The sequence below is a fragment of the Halichoeres trimaculatus genome, unplaced genomic scaffold, assembly GCF_033239565.1.
Source record: "Halichoeres trimaculatus isolate MK-OKI-2021-1 unplaced genomic scaffold, fHalTri1.1 fHalTri1_scaffold_24, whole genome shotgun sequence".
In the NCBI taxonomy this organism is placed as follows: Eukaryota; Metazoa; Chordata; class Actinopteri; order Labriformes; family Labridae; genus Halichoeres; species Halichoeres trimaculatus.
In genome coordinates this window covers 3,128,823-3,146,423 of record NW_027437202.1, presented here as the reverse complement: position 1 = coordinate 3,146,423, position 17,601 = coordinate 3,128,823, and the positions used below count along the sequence as shown (strand labels likewise).

At 45.2% G+C, this 17,601-nt stretch overlaps 1 protein-coding gene across 1 annotated transcript; it reads right to left on the bottom strand.

Moving 5' to 3' along the window:
- Positions 1–1,068: 1,068 nt before the first annotated feature.
- LOC141785967 (neuronal membrane glycoprotein M6-b-like) lies at positions 1,069–16,543 on the bottom strand. Its single transcript, XM_074664627.1, has 7 exons — positions 16,369–16,543; positions 6,103–6,289; positions 5,860–6,019; positions 5,338–5,506; positions 4,389–4,462; positions 4,235–4,300; positions 1,069–3,460 (listed from the first exon to the last, which is right to left on the bottom strand). Exons 1-7 carry the CDS (start codon positions 16,436–16,438, stop codon positions 3,308–3,310), a joined length of 879 nt encoding a protein of 292 aa, XP_074520728.1. The 5' UTR covers positions 16,439–16,543; the 3' UTR covers positions 1,069–3,307.
- Positions 16,544–17,601: the final 1,058 nt, after the last annotated feature.

Genomic DNA, 17,601 nt, shown 5'->3' with positions numbered 1-17,601 from the left:
GGACCGTTCCCGCCCATTCCGCTACGTAGCCAAGATGGCGACCGTTGATAGTGAGAAGCGTCCACTTTCAGTGTTTTGAGTGTGTTAACAGAGAAATACTGCTTTATAAACTATATTTATTCCATACTGTCAGTGTGAACACTCTAATACACTCAAAATACTACGAGTAAATACAGAAATACGACATTCAAAACACAGTCCTATAGTCTATAACTTCGTATTTTAGAGATATATCCTCAATTTCTCAACATGGTCCAGAGAGATAAATAAGAGGAATAAAAGCGTGTCTTTAAAGAAAGAGTTAAATGACTTTACATTTGTCTCATTAGCGTATTGTTCTCTTGGCAGAAGGCAGAGACTGATTTGTTGGCATGTTGTGAACATCACTTCTGGACAGCAGTCAGTAAATAAAGGTAGGTAAAAATACACTGAATAGTGCATGTATGTACAGTGGCTGAACATTTTGCTACTGCTCAAAAAAAGTAATGTCTTGAGATTAACAATTATTTCCAAAGCAGAGGTGCTGTACAAAAGTTAGTAGTTTGAAGCTATACAGTGAGGTCATTACGGTGCATTAAACAGACCTAAATTAATACTACAATATGGAGGAATCTACAAAAGCCACAACAGGAATGCACACACCACAATACAACAGCTATGTTGAATGTTTACTGGTAATGTGTCTTATATTAGTTTTAAGAATCAGTCATGATATAGTGTTAGCATCATGTTATCAAAGCTGAAGTTAAAAAATGCTGTTAGCATACATGTTGTGGCTTTTGAAAATCGTTTGACACCTGCCAGCCACCATACTGCGGCCTTCATGTGACCTACAGAATCAACAAGACTATAAACTTGATTATTTTCAAACCCTACTGTGTTGTTTTAATACATGTAATAGCTGCAAAGGTGTTAGAGATGGAAAAAAAAACGTACTTTGTATACTACAACGGGTAGCTAAGTTTTTTCAACATAAAGTATCACTTAGACTCAAAATGTGTCCATTTGCAAAAAGAAAAGAAAACAAGAAATGTCCGGCACACAAGAACGAGACAGGAGACAACGGTGTCACGATAATAAAAAATATCGGTTTTACTAGAGAAGGTTACAAAAATCATCACTATATAGGAGTCATAGAACTATTTCCAACTTAAAAAATGAAACCATAATGAAACACCTACAGGGACTACAATGCCATCAAAGTACAATGGAGTTTCTTTAGAAAAGAGTGGGTGGAAAGGAAGGGTAAGGGGTGTGGAGGAGGGGGTCAAACACCGCCTACCATAGTTGTCAGTACAATTGACTACACATCACCTGAAAAACTGCAAAGACACAGTCATGTCTCCTTCATGCAAATAACGAGGAAACAACAACACCCTGACACGCATCGTCTTATAGGAAATTGAAGTTTGCCTTTACATCAACCTGGCGGCAAAGCACGTATATTTATCAAACATAACACACATGGCAATATAGTCCTTTTTTATACAGAATAGACAGCTGCACACATGGACGATACTGACATGCTTCATCTCATTAAAGTTGAAAAAATCTGTCTTCTTCAGTGTTTTATTTTTTTCCTGTGATGGTCGATCTAGAATATAGTTCATGATCATTAAACCATATCTAATTATAAAATCAATGTATGAAAATTCCTGGTTTGTATTCAGAGTGTAAACATCCAAAACAGTCTCTGTGGCTCATATGAGAGGCATGACGTTAAAAACAGAACAAAACAAAAAAGAAGAAAAAAGTGACTTTTTAAATCAACTCATGTGCTGATGAGTCACTTATTTGGCTGGCCATAAAAAAAAAAAAAAGAACACAAACAAGTCAATAAAATCATAGTTACTGAATCACAAGAAGAACCCAGCTGCCTAAAACTGATAAAACATTAAAAAATATTTTTTTGTTCACATTTTGAAATGTATACGTCACAAGCACCTCCACCCCATCATATCATATCATGACTGCACTGCATCCCTCTCACGACATATCATTGAAGATGTTACGTTACAATTATTATATCAAATGCAGAACTAGTATTTGAGTGCTAAACACATATCTCAAAGGGTACATTTACATATATCCGTGGAAAAAAATTATAGAAGAGCATGGCAAAAACACTGATTGTGTTCTCCTCGTCCGGGAGAGGTGTAGATTGAGATTCTTTTAGGGGTGGTTTATCTATTTACAGGTGGAGTTAACTCGTTAGAGGGGAGGGGGGTTTTTAGAAAATGATTGTAGGTTTGAATCCTGTAAGGGTTAGCGGTTTGATGGTGAAGCTGTAGGAAAGAACACAACTGGCGAAAATCAGATTTGGTTTGATTCCTGAGGTGTGTGTGTCATCGTTAAAAAACCCAGACAGAGCTAGCGTCTATTTCTGTAGCAAAAACTGAAAACCGTAAAGGAAAATACTTTGAAATGCTGGGAAATGCCCCTTTTTCAGGTCAGACGACTTCTTATTGAAGTCAAGCTAAGCAAAAAGAGTCCTTGAGATACATGATTTGAGTACTTCTACAGAAGCGAGGGGCATGGATGTTTTGTTTTTTCAATTTAAATCTCCCTTATTATTTTTTGTTTTCATCATAGTGCAACAACGTATCGAGCATTAGCAATAAAAAATGTAAAGATGGAGAAAAAAGTAAAGGAGGAAAAAACCCATGAGCGCAAAAAAACAAAAAGAAGTAGAAGAAGAAAGATCATAATAGTACCAGGCATACTTTTCCGAGAGCATTAAAAAAAACAACAACATTCGTACACATTCGCACAATATATTCATATTCATATATATATGCATATAAAACACCAAAAAACAGAGGAAGGTGGTCGCTGCCTGGCTCCCCTGTGGCTGGAGCAGACAGTGACAATGTTTTTTTAGGCTGTTAGGAGCTGAGAGGCTGTGCTGGCTCAGGGCGCGAGGCCATCACAGCCGGGCCTCGTTCACGAGCCGCCGCCGCCCAAAAGCACGGGGGGAGGAGACGCTTCTAAACTGATGTACCGTACCTGAGCCCGGCCCGGGGCGAGCTCTCCCGTTTCTGAAGCGTCTGCCTCCGTCTGGGCCTGCCGCTTCTCCTGATCCTCTATTCTCTCCCCCCACACCTCTGCTGCGAGCTAACAGCTCGTGTTACACATCACGAAAGGGGGAGAGGATGGAGGATCAGGCGGTTTGGGGGGACTATCGAACATGACCGAGGTGGTTTTGTTTTAACTGAGGGAGGGGTGGGCGCTGGGTGTTGCAGGGTGTGGGGTGGGGGTTTGAGGTGTGGAGAGGAGATGGGTGGTGGCAGGAGAGGATCCCTGGTCCTTATGAGTAGGAGGAGGAGTTCTGGCCCTCCTTGGAGCGCGCCTCGGCTTCCAGATCTTGATCATCCTTGGTCTTGATGTCTTGGTACTCGTGTGTGGAGACGGCGGACTTCAGGTAGGCCCAGTTGGCCGCCAAAATCATCAGATAGTGGATCTGAGGAAAGGGGAGAAGGACACACTTCTTAACCTTCTTCGAGACAGGAAGTGTCACATTCATACCAGACATGCAACGATCAGTTGATGTCCTTAATTTTGGAGGATCAGCAATCGGCCCATTCTTGCGTAAGAAACTGACCTGGGAAGGTCTGACAGCCTGATATTGTTGCTTTTTGCTCAATATCAGCCCAAATCGGTATGGGCAGGTCAGCCTTTTTCAAGATCGGTGATCGACCAGAAAATTGTGATTGGTGCTTCCCTGATTTGTACACAAAAAAGCGTTGGCAACATAATTAATGATTCCTTTGAGGGCCGTGTTTGCAAGTTTCTCAAAGGCTGTTGTGTAACAGAAACAGGTCGAGTATTGGCCACTCTTGGCACTTCTTCACCGAGGTAGTATCCTGTATCTGTTCCTAAATAAGTGAGCTGTGAAACATGAGAGTGCATAGGCCTGTTAGACCCCGCACTCACCATCAGCAGAGGTGCTCGCTTCTTTTTTAGCGCCTTCATTTCCCTGGATGTGAAACAAAACCATCCGCCTCCACAGCGGAGTAAAACACTGACCCCGTCTACACACACACATGCACACACATGCACACACACGCTCACGCAGCAGAGGCAGGCTGCAGGGGCGGATTCAACCCCATCGCCTGACATACCGGCGAACGTGAGAGGCGGAGTTGCTATGGCAACAGATAAGCACGCCATGGCAACGTGCATATCTCCAGAAGCAACATTATTACTAAGATGATGATGATGATGAGCGGCTTACCAACGCGATGACAGTGGCACCGGCGCCCGCAAACGCAACAATGTAGAGGTGGTAGGAGAGGTAGAACTGTGGAGGAGAGGAGAGAATTAGAGCGGAGCGATGGAAAAAAGATGAAACACGTGAAAGAGAAAAGGTCAGATCAGCGTCCTCTCACCTCACTGGTGTTGCAGATGTCCCCCAGTGTCGCTCCGCAAGCTTTTCCTGGTGAGGCGTTCCAGGGAATAATACCTACAGGATCAGAGAGATGAAACATCAGAGGGCTGCGGCTTCCTCATCGGAGACAAGAAGCTTTTTCCTCCCCCGAGACTGTGATTGAAGGCATTATGAATTAGGCTCGGATAAAGATTAAAGGAAGCCGGGCTGCGGCTGTGTGGGGCTCTGAGCCCCTCCTACAGGAAAAATATGGGTCATTATTCAGAATTAAAGCTTCACTTTAAGAGATCTTTAAAACTTTTATCACATTCTTGCTTTATGCGCATAAAAAACAACGATGAAGTCACCAAACCTCGCGCTCATCCGCCACAAATCCTGATCTGCTGATAATAACTTGATGACTGCCAGTAATTGGGGTTAATATTTCATACAGTGCCGATGAAGCATATGTGATCCTCATCCTACTTTGTGAGCGGGCCAGCTGTCCTTCAAATGTGGGTCACATACTGTACATTAGAGCCATCAAACTGATAATCAGATATGCAGCTACAGATCCAGTCTTCTTGTTGAAGCTCACATTTAAAGCGACAGGAGGTAACTCCTCCACACGCTGTCAAAACGCAGCGCTAAGATCTGCTTTTTATGTGGAAAGTTAAAAGCAGTTTCTGGCGGGGGCTAGCCTGCGTGTTGGAGCACACTCGCCTTGATCAGAGGAAGTTCTTTGAGCGCAGCCTGATCCCTTTAACTTCTGCAGCAGGAGAAATACCTCTGGGATGTGCAACATGTTGCTCTTTCTTTTTAAAAGGCTGGTTTTGAGAAACAGTCGTAAGAACAGTGGAGGCTTCGCTGCATAGGAATAATCTATCCTCTGACAGATACAAGGAAGTTCGGCTGGAAGACGTCGTTCAACTGTCAAAAAAGATCATTTCAACACAAATTCGTCCACTCACCATACTGCCTTACGTCCACGCAAATGGAGTCAGGCGAGGTGATGTTGGAGTCAGGAGACCTCATAGCGGCGCAGGTATTCCACATGTTAAAGAAGAGGAAGACGGGTATCGCTGTGAATCCGAAGATGGCGAGGAAAGCCAGGAAGAGGATGTAAGTCAGGAACATGAACTGAGGTGAGACGGGAGAAAGGTGAACTGTCAGCAAAAGGTTAGAGGAAACAAAGTTAATGATATTCCTGCAAGACCTTAACTCTCACACACACACGCACACACTCAGAGTGAGCTAATGCTACTGGACATCTGCAGCAATTAGCGTAATCAGGCTAGAAAGGACAAACTGTGCCAGAGCTGCCCTCCAGGCCTCGAGTAGGAAACTGAGTGTTTGTGTGTTTCTGTGGTGAAGGTGTGAGATTGTGCCTCTCAAACACTCCTGACGCTGACCTTTGTTCTTGCGTGTGGACATAAACGCTAATCAAAATGTGGATGCTAACTGGGTCAGTGGGCGTGTGGGGTGTGACGTACAAAAGCGGTGATGCAGCGTCCGCAAACGGTGGTCTTGAAGTCGCTCTGCAGCTCCTTCTTGATGGCGCTGGTGGTGTAGAAGCCCTCGGCGAGGAGGATGATGGCGTAGACGAAGAAGAAGGAGGCGATGCCGTAGATGATGTACTGAAAGATCTGGATCCTGGAGGAGGGAAAGAGGATGTTGGGAGTCAGGTTGCACTTAGCGATTACCCAACAGGTGTTTGATGATGGGATGACACTTACACCAAGGTGAGGGTGGCGTGGTCCGAGGTGTTCTGGGAGAAGTGGTTCTCCAGCATGGTCAGAGTCCCAGTCAGCGCCACGTGCCCACAGCCGCAGAACAGAGCCACGCCTGAGAAGCAGAGGATGGTGGCCATCAGGGAGGCGTAGGGCACGCCGCCCAGACACTTGATGCAGCACTCGAAGCATCCTGCAGGAGGAGACACACAGATTGCATGATCTGGATGCTCATGTTTGTTATTGTTGAGGTCACACTGGCATCCATCCAGCCCCTAGTTTGCATCATCAGTAACCGGGTCAGATATGAAACACAGGGCGTCTCAAAGCCAGCTGGAGTCAGCAGAGCAAACTGCTGCAACACACCACTTTGTAAAACACCGAGATCAACTTTGGTGATGACACTCGCTGCAACACTGGACGCCCTTTAGTCCGCTCCTTGCGTTGGGATGAATCAAGCGTATGTGCGTTTGTGTGTGTCACGCTTGTCTCCCTGACTCCACAAGAGAGGGCTGCACTTATTCCCTGTCAGGCATGTCGAGCAGCTAATCATAGCATCTTGCACAGTTAGTGTGCACTCACGCTGCGCTCTGCTGCTGAATATTACATGTAAGCTGTGCTACATGCATTGCGTCCTGTCTTCTTTTTGTGTTACGGAAAAACATTTCCAGCTTCCTATTTTTATTTTTTTTAAGGAAAACCTTATGAATAACTCATGACAGGATGCAGTTATTTTCTAGGGCATGCAGCAATGACATTTGGTTGCTCTTGTTTGGAGTCATTCCCGTAAAATCCTGCTCATCATGCATACATCTCAAATTTTTCACCACACTGAATTAATGAAGAATGTTCTTAAATTTCCTGTGCGCTCCAGCAGATTCGACTAAATTAGTAAATTTGTCCTCCATTAGCTGCAAAGCGAAGGTTCCCCTCTCTGAGCTACATCACAGCGAAAAGCACACAGAGGAGCGGGAAAGCAGGGGAAATAACACATTGTATCGAGCACAAGAGTTGCATCTTATATAACACCCCGTTAAAAATAGCTCCTCCAGCAAAAAGCAGGAAGTAGCTCTGGAATAAAAGGGAAAAACTAACTGTCTTCTGCCACTTTGCTGTTTCCATGACAACCTGCTCCAATTGGCAACAGTGGAGCATGATTATTTCATGTTTGGAAGTTTGTTGAATCCACACATTTCGTGTTCTGATCGTTACGACAGCTTTATCGATGAGTTTAAAAGAGGGGATGGATTTTAGCCTCATGGTGTTGTGGACCAATCATTAACACACCCCTCCCCTGCTGGTGGAAGTCTTTACATCACATGGATTCTGAAAACATTAAAGCTCCTGTGAGGATTTTTTTTTTAAGGTTGAAATTTAATGATGCCTCTTTATGACTCAAAAATTAATGATGATGTCACTCTTGTTTTTTTTTCACAGCTCATTTAAAACATCAGGGTTCATTTTAGAATTTTTCCTAACCAGTTAAAAACTTCACAGGAGCTTTAATTTTTTTCACTGATCAAAAACAAGGGGAAAGATGTGGAAGTCGTTAGATCACATGGATTCTGAAAACATTAAAGCTCCTATGAGGATTTTTTTTGTGGGTTGAAATTTAATGATGCCTTTTTATAACTTAAAAAAATGAATGATGATGTCGCATGTTTGCTTTCACAGCTCATTTTATAATTTTTCATAACCAGTTAAAAAACTTCACAGGAGCTTTAATTTTCTTGACTGATTGAATACAAGGGGAAAGATGTGGAAGTCGTTAGATCACATGGATTCTGAAAACATTAAAGCTCCTGTGAGGATTTTTTTTAATTTTGAAAGTTAATAATGCCTCTTTATAACTTTAAAAAATTGTGATGATGGCGCTCATGTTTGCTTTCACAGCTCATTATAGATTTTTTCATAAAAGTTAAAAACTTCACAGGAGCTTTAATTTTTGACTGATCAAAAATGAGGGGAAATATGTAGAAGTTTTCGCCACAAAAGCCTTCATCTGATCCAAATTTCCTTGTTGTGTCTCTTGTGTTGCCCTACTTTCCACAGCCGCTTTCTGACCTTGGCGTGGCATCATGTGCGACCACACTGAAAGTTTTGCTTTCCGTGTCAGAGTAAATCAAAAAAACCCAAACTACTAAATCTAAGACGCATCTCCCGGCTCTTAAGTGTGCTGCCGCCCCTCGCTGAAGACTCCACGTTGCGTAACCGCGCGGAGGCCCGTTGCATAATGGATCCAAATCCTATTAATGTTAATGAAGGAAGCGGGGCTGATGGAGAGGTGCGGCTGATAAGGCTGGATGGCTCTAAAATCCTGGGCTGAGAAACAGGCCGGGCCTCGTGGGAGAGGGGTTTGGAATGGACTCGGTGGTCGATACAATGAGGCTGCGCTGACTCTCCATGGGGTAGAAAAGGTCAATCTGAGCAGGTAATTCAGTCTGCTGGACTGTCTCCTCTTATTTAGAGAGGGAGTCAAACCCACTGGGTGATAATCCTACTTGAACTTCCTCAGTCTCAGTTTTCTCATGAAGGTGTATGACTTTAAGATTAATCCAGGAGTGAAAAGGCTTGAAATAATTCTGCTCTAAACTCGGCTTCTCCTCATCCCGGTGCGGCCTCACGGATGACTTCACAGCTGTGTTTTAAACACTGAACGGCCCATTATCTACTCAGCCTGTGGCTATGACTGTTCGTCAGCTTCAGCTTTAAAGTCCGCTAATGGGAAACAGACAGGCCGGAGTGGTCAGGCCCAGCCGGGCCCTAATGGAAATCAATGGCCTATTCATTAGAGCAGAATTTAGGTGACACAGCGAGGGCCGAGCTGGTCGTTCTCGTTTTATACCTCGCTACATCTCGCCACCTCTTGTCTCTTCTTTGCTGCTTGCGCTCTAAAATACGACCACATGCCCACGCCGTGCTTACAGTGAGCCAGCTGGAGCCAATCGCTTCGACAGTATGTTACAACACCGTATCATACATCATCTCAGCAACCTCAGAGCATGGAGCATGCATCAGGTGTCAGAGCGATGCTGGAGCTCAGCTAGCCAATCAGAAACCAGGAAAGACTCACTTCTTCCATCAAGGGATAGAAAAGGAAATCATTTGATAGACAATTAGGATTAAACCCCCTCGCTGCTGGAGCTTGTTCTCCATCCAACAACCAGAAAATGTCCCACTGCTTAAATTAGACTTTCAGTTCTGGAGCTGGGGGCGAGAACAGACGATGGAGGCCTCCACGAAGACGAAAAAGAGGTGGAAAGGGAAAAACAAAGGGCAGAAAATGAAAATGAAAGAAGAGAAGGAGAGAAAGTGTAAGAGAAAAAGCCCGGCGAACAGCAGTTGCCATAGCAACGTGTTACCCACGACCCAGTTCAGCGGTAGCGTAGTCCACACACACACATGTACGCTGATGTGGAGTGATGTAACCTCAATCCAAACCTGGAGATCGGTGCCAAACGGTGAAAAGAGTCGGCAGATTTCAACCGAAAATAACAAACCGGCGAAGAGCGAGAGAGGAAGAGGAGGGAAGAAAATGTGGCGAGGAGCGGCGTACATTGTGTTTGACCTACTTCTTTAAATTTGCAGAGAGAATATGATCAGTTTGACGTGTCGGAGCGAGAAAGAGGGGGGAGAAAAGAAAAAGAAGTGGCTTTTATTTTGTGTTTCAACACAGACTTTAAAGAGGGGGTGTTATACCCCCTCTTTTCAGCTGCTCTGAGCTTTTACGGGAACATCAAAACAGCATTGTCATGGAGTCAAGAACAAAGACGTGGGATAATTCCTTGTTTTGTTCAAGTTTGGCCTTTTTTATAGTTTTTCCTACATTTCTGTGGCGTTACTGGAGCTTTTGACTCAGTTTGAGTTCCTCACAGAACATACTTAGTCTTTAAATCACTTGTGTGGTCGCACAGCAGCAGCCTCATTCATTCGACCAGAATAATCTTTGCAGAGATGCTTATATGATGCTATAAATACAAAAATCACCTCTTTAATTCTTCTTTCCTCCTCTTAACACACGTGCTTATCCGATAAACAACACATTATCAAGGCAAATGTTTTCGCTAATCGGCTTGTTTGTGGCGTTGATCAAGAGGACACAGCACGCTCCGAGCCAGGTAAGAGGATGACGCTATCCTCCGCCACAAGTCCCAACCACAAACCCTGTCCCCCCACACACTGTACAAAGCTGACCCTAATCTTCAGTTTGAAAGAAAGCTTTGGCTGATTTTTCAGCATTATGAATGCCACAAGGTCAGCATCTGGCCAGGCGTAATTGAGCATGATGGAGCGTATACTCTCAAATCCTGTTTTGGCCCACTACAACGTGATCAATACTTTTATCCCGCTGATCTGCTGGCTGTTTTCCCCCCTCCTCCTCCTCCTCCATCGCTCCATCGCTCTGTCTTTCTGGGGCCAATCTGGGCTAAACTCTGACAGCTGGGTTGGGAACTCAACTCCCAAGATACACACTAAACACACTCACCCATGATGAATCTGCACACACACACATACCAAAAAAAGATCCAGAAAGGCATCCACAGATGGGGCACACATGACAGTGGATGCTCACAGATGTAGAGAAATAAACAAACTGTTCATCTGGGGAAAATTAGAATCAGTGTGTTTGCATGTTTGCATGTGATCCACCATGTTTTTAGTAACTCTTCCAACATGTGCTGGACTAAGATTATGAGTGGGTAACTATTGGGAAAATCTTGAAGATTAGTTTAAAAAGCAAAGAGAAACCACTTAACTGTCTTCTTTCCTCACCTGTCCTCAGCTGCCGTCTGCTGGCTCAGCCCAGCAGAGTCAAAGTCATTAGTTTGAGTTCCACCAAATATATAAAATGGCCCTTCTGGCTAGGAGTGCCGTGCCATCCGACTAAATGGCTCAGCAGTTACGCAACCAACTTGGCGGACGTCACTTTCCCTGAGATGTCAAAGAAGTCGGTGGCCCTCCCCTGGCCCCTTCGCCTGCACTCACCCTCCTCCTCCTCCTCCTCTTCTTCCTTCTCCTCCCCCCGATGTGATTATGGAGATTCACTTTCCTTCAGCCTCGGGGGCTTGGTGCACGCTGCGTGGATGAGTGTGTGTTTGTGTGGTTGGCACAGGAGGCCAACTGAGCGTGTCCTTGAAATATGAGTAACTGCAGAGACTCTGGTCTACTGTATGCACTCTCTGTGAACATGGGTACCAAATTCTTCCAAACTGGGCATGCTCAGTGTCAGAATCAGGATCAGAACTGGAGCCCAGAGGCTGAGGAGCAGAATGACCCACACATGATAAGGGCCGAGTCATTTATCGATGTCAGCCGCGGCTAACGATGACGAGTGCTAATCGGCATCAGGCTCTTTATGGGCCGTGGATGAGAGGAGCAGATTGGGCATCAGTGGGTGATGGAGGAGAGCCAGAGGAGGTTGGCATCACTCAGGAACAAGGCGTGCTGCGCCAACCTGCCACTTGCTGCTATTCATATACCCGCTGCAGACTGGGGTTCAAACATAGACACGTCCTCAGAGGGCTGTGCATTTGCATCACTGTTTACATGGAATCTGGTGATGTTTAGCGCTGATTTCTCCCAGTTTAACTCATCTGCGATCATCGTGTGGCAGACAGAACCACTGTTAAGTATTTAAATGGTTGTTTCTGCTTTGATTGGAAACAAAAAAGCAACTTCAGTGGAATTTTCTGAGCCACAAAATTCCTAAACCCTCCACAACAAGCTGCATCCATACTTAAAACTGCTGTCTGTGTGAGCACATTTGAGCGTAAAGCAGCCACAGCGAGCAACCAGGAGGCCTGAATAGGAACACAACGGCGAACCACACACTCTCACCCACACGTGTGCAGAAATAGAGCTGCTCCTACAGTGCGAGCAAAAAGCACTGACACAGACATTCCCCTCAACCACTCCTGGTCATTGACACGTAAACAAATACAAGAGCGCACACACCGACCCCAACACACACACACATGTATATATCCAGATGGAGGCTGACAGCATGCTTTGGGCAAATGGCTTCAAATGAGGAACACATGAGCCTCTCCCTGTGTGACGGCTTTCACATGCTCCCACAACCTCACACACCTCCAGGGCGAGAGGAGAATGAGGGAAGGGCGTGTGTGCGTGAGTGAAACAGAGATAAGCGAGGACTCAGGACAAGACAAAAAGAGGAGGACTTCAAAGCAGAGAGACAGAAAGAGGCGCACAATGCAGCCAAACAATCTGAAATCTTTGATCTGGAGGGTTTGCTAGCTAGAAATCTAGCATGTGGAAGTCTTTTTGACTTCTAGTGGTCGTAAAGACATAACACTGAGGCTGTTGAGCTGCAGAGAAGTGGTTATGTGTCACAAAGTTGAGTAGTAGACGCACGCAGTAGGTCTGCACATTTTGGAGTGCATGTGGGAGTGTGTGAGAGTAAAGAACAATGAAAGCTTTTACAACGCTGGAAATGTCCACATCAGCTGCTGCCGTGGTCAGTTTTGACCAGACAAGCAGAAATGTTGGTCATCGTTCAGCGTATTTAAATATTCCAGTGGGGACTTGGCTACAAGTTGATTTAAAAACACAATATCCAGGATTCACCTCCTGTCACCTCCTGATATTTGCTCCCACAACAGCAACACTGATCCATGAAGGATTGAGATGTTGTGTGCAACATAGAATAAGTCATGCTTCATCTCCTGTAAGGTCAGGACAGGAGGATGGGGACGTGTCCAGTATTTATGAGAAACACAGACTAAATGTCAGCATCAGCAGGAGAGGAGTCCGGCTCCTCTGCTGTCGCCTGTCATCAAACAGGTTTTGGCCTTTGGAGTCAAAACCTGGACCTGCACTCAGCTGGACTCTACCCCTGAAAAGATAGGTAGCCTAGCTTAGCTCAACAGCCACTGCTACCTGTTAAACCTCTTCCCAGGCGATGTGTTGGGACCACTAACTTCTTTGAGTAACTGCTGGTTGCTTAGCAACTGCTCCCAATTGTCTCATGCTATTCCTGGCAGGAGAGCCAGTTAGTATGTTTCACAAACATTCGTCACCTCTCCTTGATTTCTAGCCGTCATCTTCAATAAGCTCCAGAGCACAGGCTCTTAGCACGCTCCCCAGCTCGGATCAAACATCACAGATTTTAACGTCGTTAAAACTTAAAAGCCTGATTAGGAGCTGCTTCCTTTGTTGCTCCAGACGCTGCAGCGAGCTCTGCCCGTCCATGCAGAAAATTCGACAAAAACCTGCACCCCTCCAGACGATGATGTAATCTCCTACGGTTCTGATCTGAACGTTATTACCAAAGGCGGGAGAGCTAGTGCTGCGTTATGTAAGAGCAGGCCCATACACACACACATACACAGGAAAAAATGGAAGGTGTGTGTGAACAGGTCAATCGTTTACAACAAAGAGGAGGACAAATTCAAAATTCACTCAAGGCCACTTTGAAACCGTGTGAGGCGCTTCAAGGTAAAAGTAAAACCGTCATGTGGGAGGTGCTTCCCCTCGTTAATCAAACCATCTCGTACTAATGAAATCAGATGAAATTGCACCTCAGAGAGCATTGTTGATGTCTCATTATCCAGAGCGCAAAGCACCTCTACACTACAGACATGCAGATTAGAGATTATAGGACGCAATCAAGCAAAAAGATCAATCCATACTCACAAATACCACCACCAGGATTATAAACCCTGCCTCTGATCTGTGTTCACTTTCCAGTTTGTAATTACTCTCCCTCTCTGCTCAATGTCATGCAGAGACGCTGCAAAGAGACACAACAGTGGTGCAATCAGGAACACTGGCTGTTTAGCATAATTAGAGGCGCTAATGTAGTCACAGCTCATCAGCAGAGCAGCAAAACTGTGAACTTAGCTTGTGATGCTAAAGTAAATCAGTAAATCTGTTGCTAAGACCCAATATTTTACAAACAACTGTTCAAAACCACAAAATGTAATGTGCTAGATTTTTCTGCAGTTTTGTTTTATTACAACCAAAATAGTGCTTTCTGAAGCAGCCTGTTGTCACCGTTATGCTAAGCTAGGCTATTGATACCTATCTCAGTTGTGAGCAGACAGGTCATGTAAGGTATCCACCTTCTTGTCTCATTATCAACAAGAAAACTTACACAATAAAATTTCAAAAAATACAAAACGGTTCACGTGAAGTTGCAAAAATAGTTTTAGACAGAGTGGTATGGGGATGCAAAGGCTTGTTCAAATTTAAAAACTCAGAGTGTAACGCAAAATCTTATGACACCCTTGTGTTGCTGAATTCTGAAACAGTGTCTGATACTTTATCCAAAATAAGGGACCAAGGTGTACACTCTAGTTAGCATATTTGTTAGCATTGTAGCATCCATAAGTGGTTTGGCTAGCCTCAGTAGAACCAAAAACATCCAATTCAAAAATCTTTTTGAATACTAAAGACTTAAATAAATATTAGTTCCTTTTGCTTGATGGTTAAACTGAGACGCCCCACGTCTTCTGTCTGTACCGGCACCGTGTTGCAGTGAAGTAGAAGAGGCAGCGCTGGCACACACCAACACAAGCTCCTTACATGACAGCTCTTGCCGTCTTGCCCGCACTGTAAATCTTCAGCTTCTTAACGGATGCTATAAGCTGATGGTCACATTCCAGATGTCAAAGGCACACACAAATGATTACACCGACAAATAGGCCATCCTCCAATCTTAAGTCTATTTTGGGCCTCTGGTGTGGGCGGACTCGATTGCGTAACATCACACCTGGAGCACTGCGAGAAATTCGCCGCTTTGGCATAAAACGATGAGTAAGGACTTCAGAGGGTTTAAGTGTAAATATGGCCGCCCTGTTCTTCAACTCCCCTCGGGGACTTTTAACTCACTCTGCCGCTCTGTAAATTGAAGATGCACAATGAAGGCTCTCATTGGACGGCCTTGTGTGTAACGGCACGCCTCAGGAGAGAGTGATGTAATGCCATTTTAAAACATCACTGCTGAGGGACACCCCACTCTTTTGCTTGCTCTTTACGTCACGGAGACTTTGAACCAGGATGTAACTTTTGGCAAGGACACGGGATGCACCTGGAAGTCAAAGTTACATCCACATTTTGAAGGAGCACCCTCACTGTTTGAGTTACACCTGAAATACTCTGACTGCTCAGTGTGTAAAACACAGTGAGGTGACAGTGTGTAAAGCCCTTCAGGCCTGCGTACGCTGCCTCCCTCTCAACAGTCAACAGAGCAGAGAGGCATCATGCCAGATCAGCTGCTGCTGCTTACTGCCCTGATTTTCTGGTGCAAATCTCATTCTTTGCACACTTATTCTTCATCCAATCCTCGTCCACCTCAGACGACGGCAGTGTTGTGGTCTGATTTCACCACAAAGCCGCAGCCCAAACGCATCAGACACATCTTTGCATGAGGAGCGAGTCCTCAAATGCAAACTGACACACCTGCACTGGGATCCAGGGAGGACGCAGCAACAGTTTGGCTGCAGGAAATCGACTCATTTGTGGCTGGGCTTTGGTGCAAGTGAGAGAAAATGTATTTCTGTGGCATGCACATGCAAAAGGGCCAACATGACGTCTTTAAAGCATGAATTGAATGCCTCTAACACGTCTGAGCGGAGGGGCTGTGACTGATGGACGCCAGTCTCATTTTGCGCCAAGTGCACCGCTGATCGCCCCTTTTGCAGCCCCGCACACACACGCACAGGCTTCATATGTTGCAGCAGCGTCGACTAATGATGCTCCTGTCAGATCAGACACCGAGCCTCTTTCTGTGAGTGTGTGTGTGTGTGTGTGGTAGGGGAGGGGAGAGGAGGAGGAGGGGGCGCCGATAACAATCGAAGCGGGGCTGCGGCTGCTGCACACCTGAAACAATGCACCGCGCACGGAGCGCCGCGCCGCGCCGCGCCTCGCCTCTCCATCAGCCGCTCATGATGGTGCAGCGCTGCAAAAGCAAATTGGCATTAATGTATGCACCGTACAACAAGACCGTGCACGCTCCACAATCCATCCACCCGCCCACCCTCTTATCCCACATCCCCTTTGAAGGCGCTCGATCACGCTAGAAACCGTCAAATAACCCGCGCGGTCGTTGGAATAATCTCGATCATCTGCAGCACAGAGGTGTTTTCTCTTCACAAATAGGTGAAAGGTGCAAAGGGAGAAAAAAATCACCGCTATTGTGTCGCGCACAAGCGAGGAGCCATTGCAAGTAGGTTAAACCGCTCAGCCTGGCGCAGAACGTCTCCAAAGAAAACAGAAAACGCGCAGATGACAGCGGCTGATCGAGCGTACCTTTGCTCTCCTGCCCCTCGTCCTGAGTCTCCTCCGCGTTGGACTCCATGGCCGGCTTTGTCCCATCCATTATTTTAGCGGGATATAGTCTCCTTGTGGCACTTGAACCTCACAGTCTGTGGATGGTGGAGCCTGCTCTGGTGGTGCCTTGATGCTCTATCTCTCTCCCTCTCGCTCCCGCGCGCTCCTCGCACACACCCTCCCTCCACCTCCCCCCTCCCCTCCCCTCCCTCTCTCCTCCTGTCTCTTTATGTAAAATAACAATCCAGTTTCAGGATGCAAAGGCGCTGTCAGATTTCCCCCTTACATGTGGTTTAACCCCTATATCTTGTCACACTTATTATAAACAAAAACAGCCCAAATCCTTTCCTTAAATATACCAGCTGAGGTCTCCTTAAAATATCCTAAATAAGGAAATTAGTCATACAGCTCAAAACTACTTCTTTAATTTCTAAATGTGACATCTTAACACTTAAACTTTTGCATTTTGATGCCGTTTAATGCCTAAGAACAGTGAAGCAAATCATGCACATGCTTTAAAATAACAAATAAAAATCTCTGCATGTTTGTCTTCACTTTTTAGCACCCCAAAATTATTGGAACACCATCCTTCATTTTTTTTGATTCCCCAATAAAACCATCATTCACCTCAACGTAGCAGAGGAGGATATAAGGACAAAATGTGCAGGAGATGTAAATATGCAAACTCATGGGTAACCATGCATGCATGAACACACACACACACACACCGAACCACACACACTCACCGCCCCCTCTCCATCTGGTGAGTTGCGAGTGAGGGAGGGAAGGATGGAGGGAGGGTAAGAGACGGAAAAAGACGAAATAAAAGAGGAAAGTGAGAAGTGAGAGTTCGGAGGAGGGGGAATTTTGATTTTTTAGTTTCCTCTCTCATAGAAATGTCTTCATGTGCAAAATTAAACAACCATCATTGTTAATTTAGCAGTTTTGGATATTTTAAGCAGCCAATCAGCAGCAGCACTTGGCAGACAAATGGAGGCTGTGTGGGATGATGTTTAAGCCGGTGGGCGTGTTGAAGCAAGATCCAACACTCATTTCTAATACTGTCAAGCTCATTCCCCTGAGAATAAAGACGTCAAACACACATGATGCAAATGCTGGGTGACTTTTTTTACAGCATGTGTGTTGTATAATGTTTCCATTTACAGTCAATTAAACTCCCATTTACTTCCACTCAAGTTAATATGAGATCAG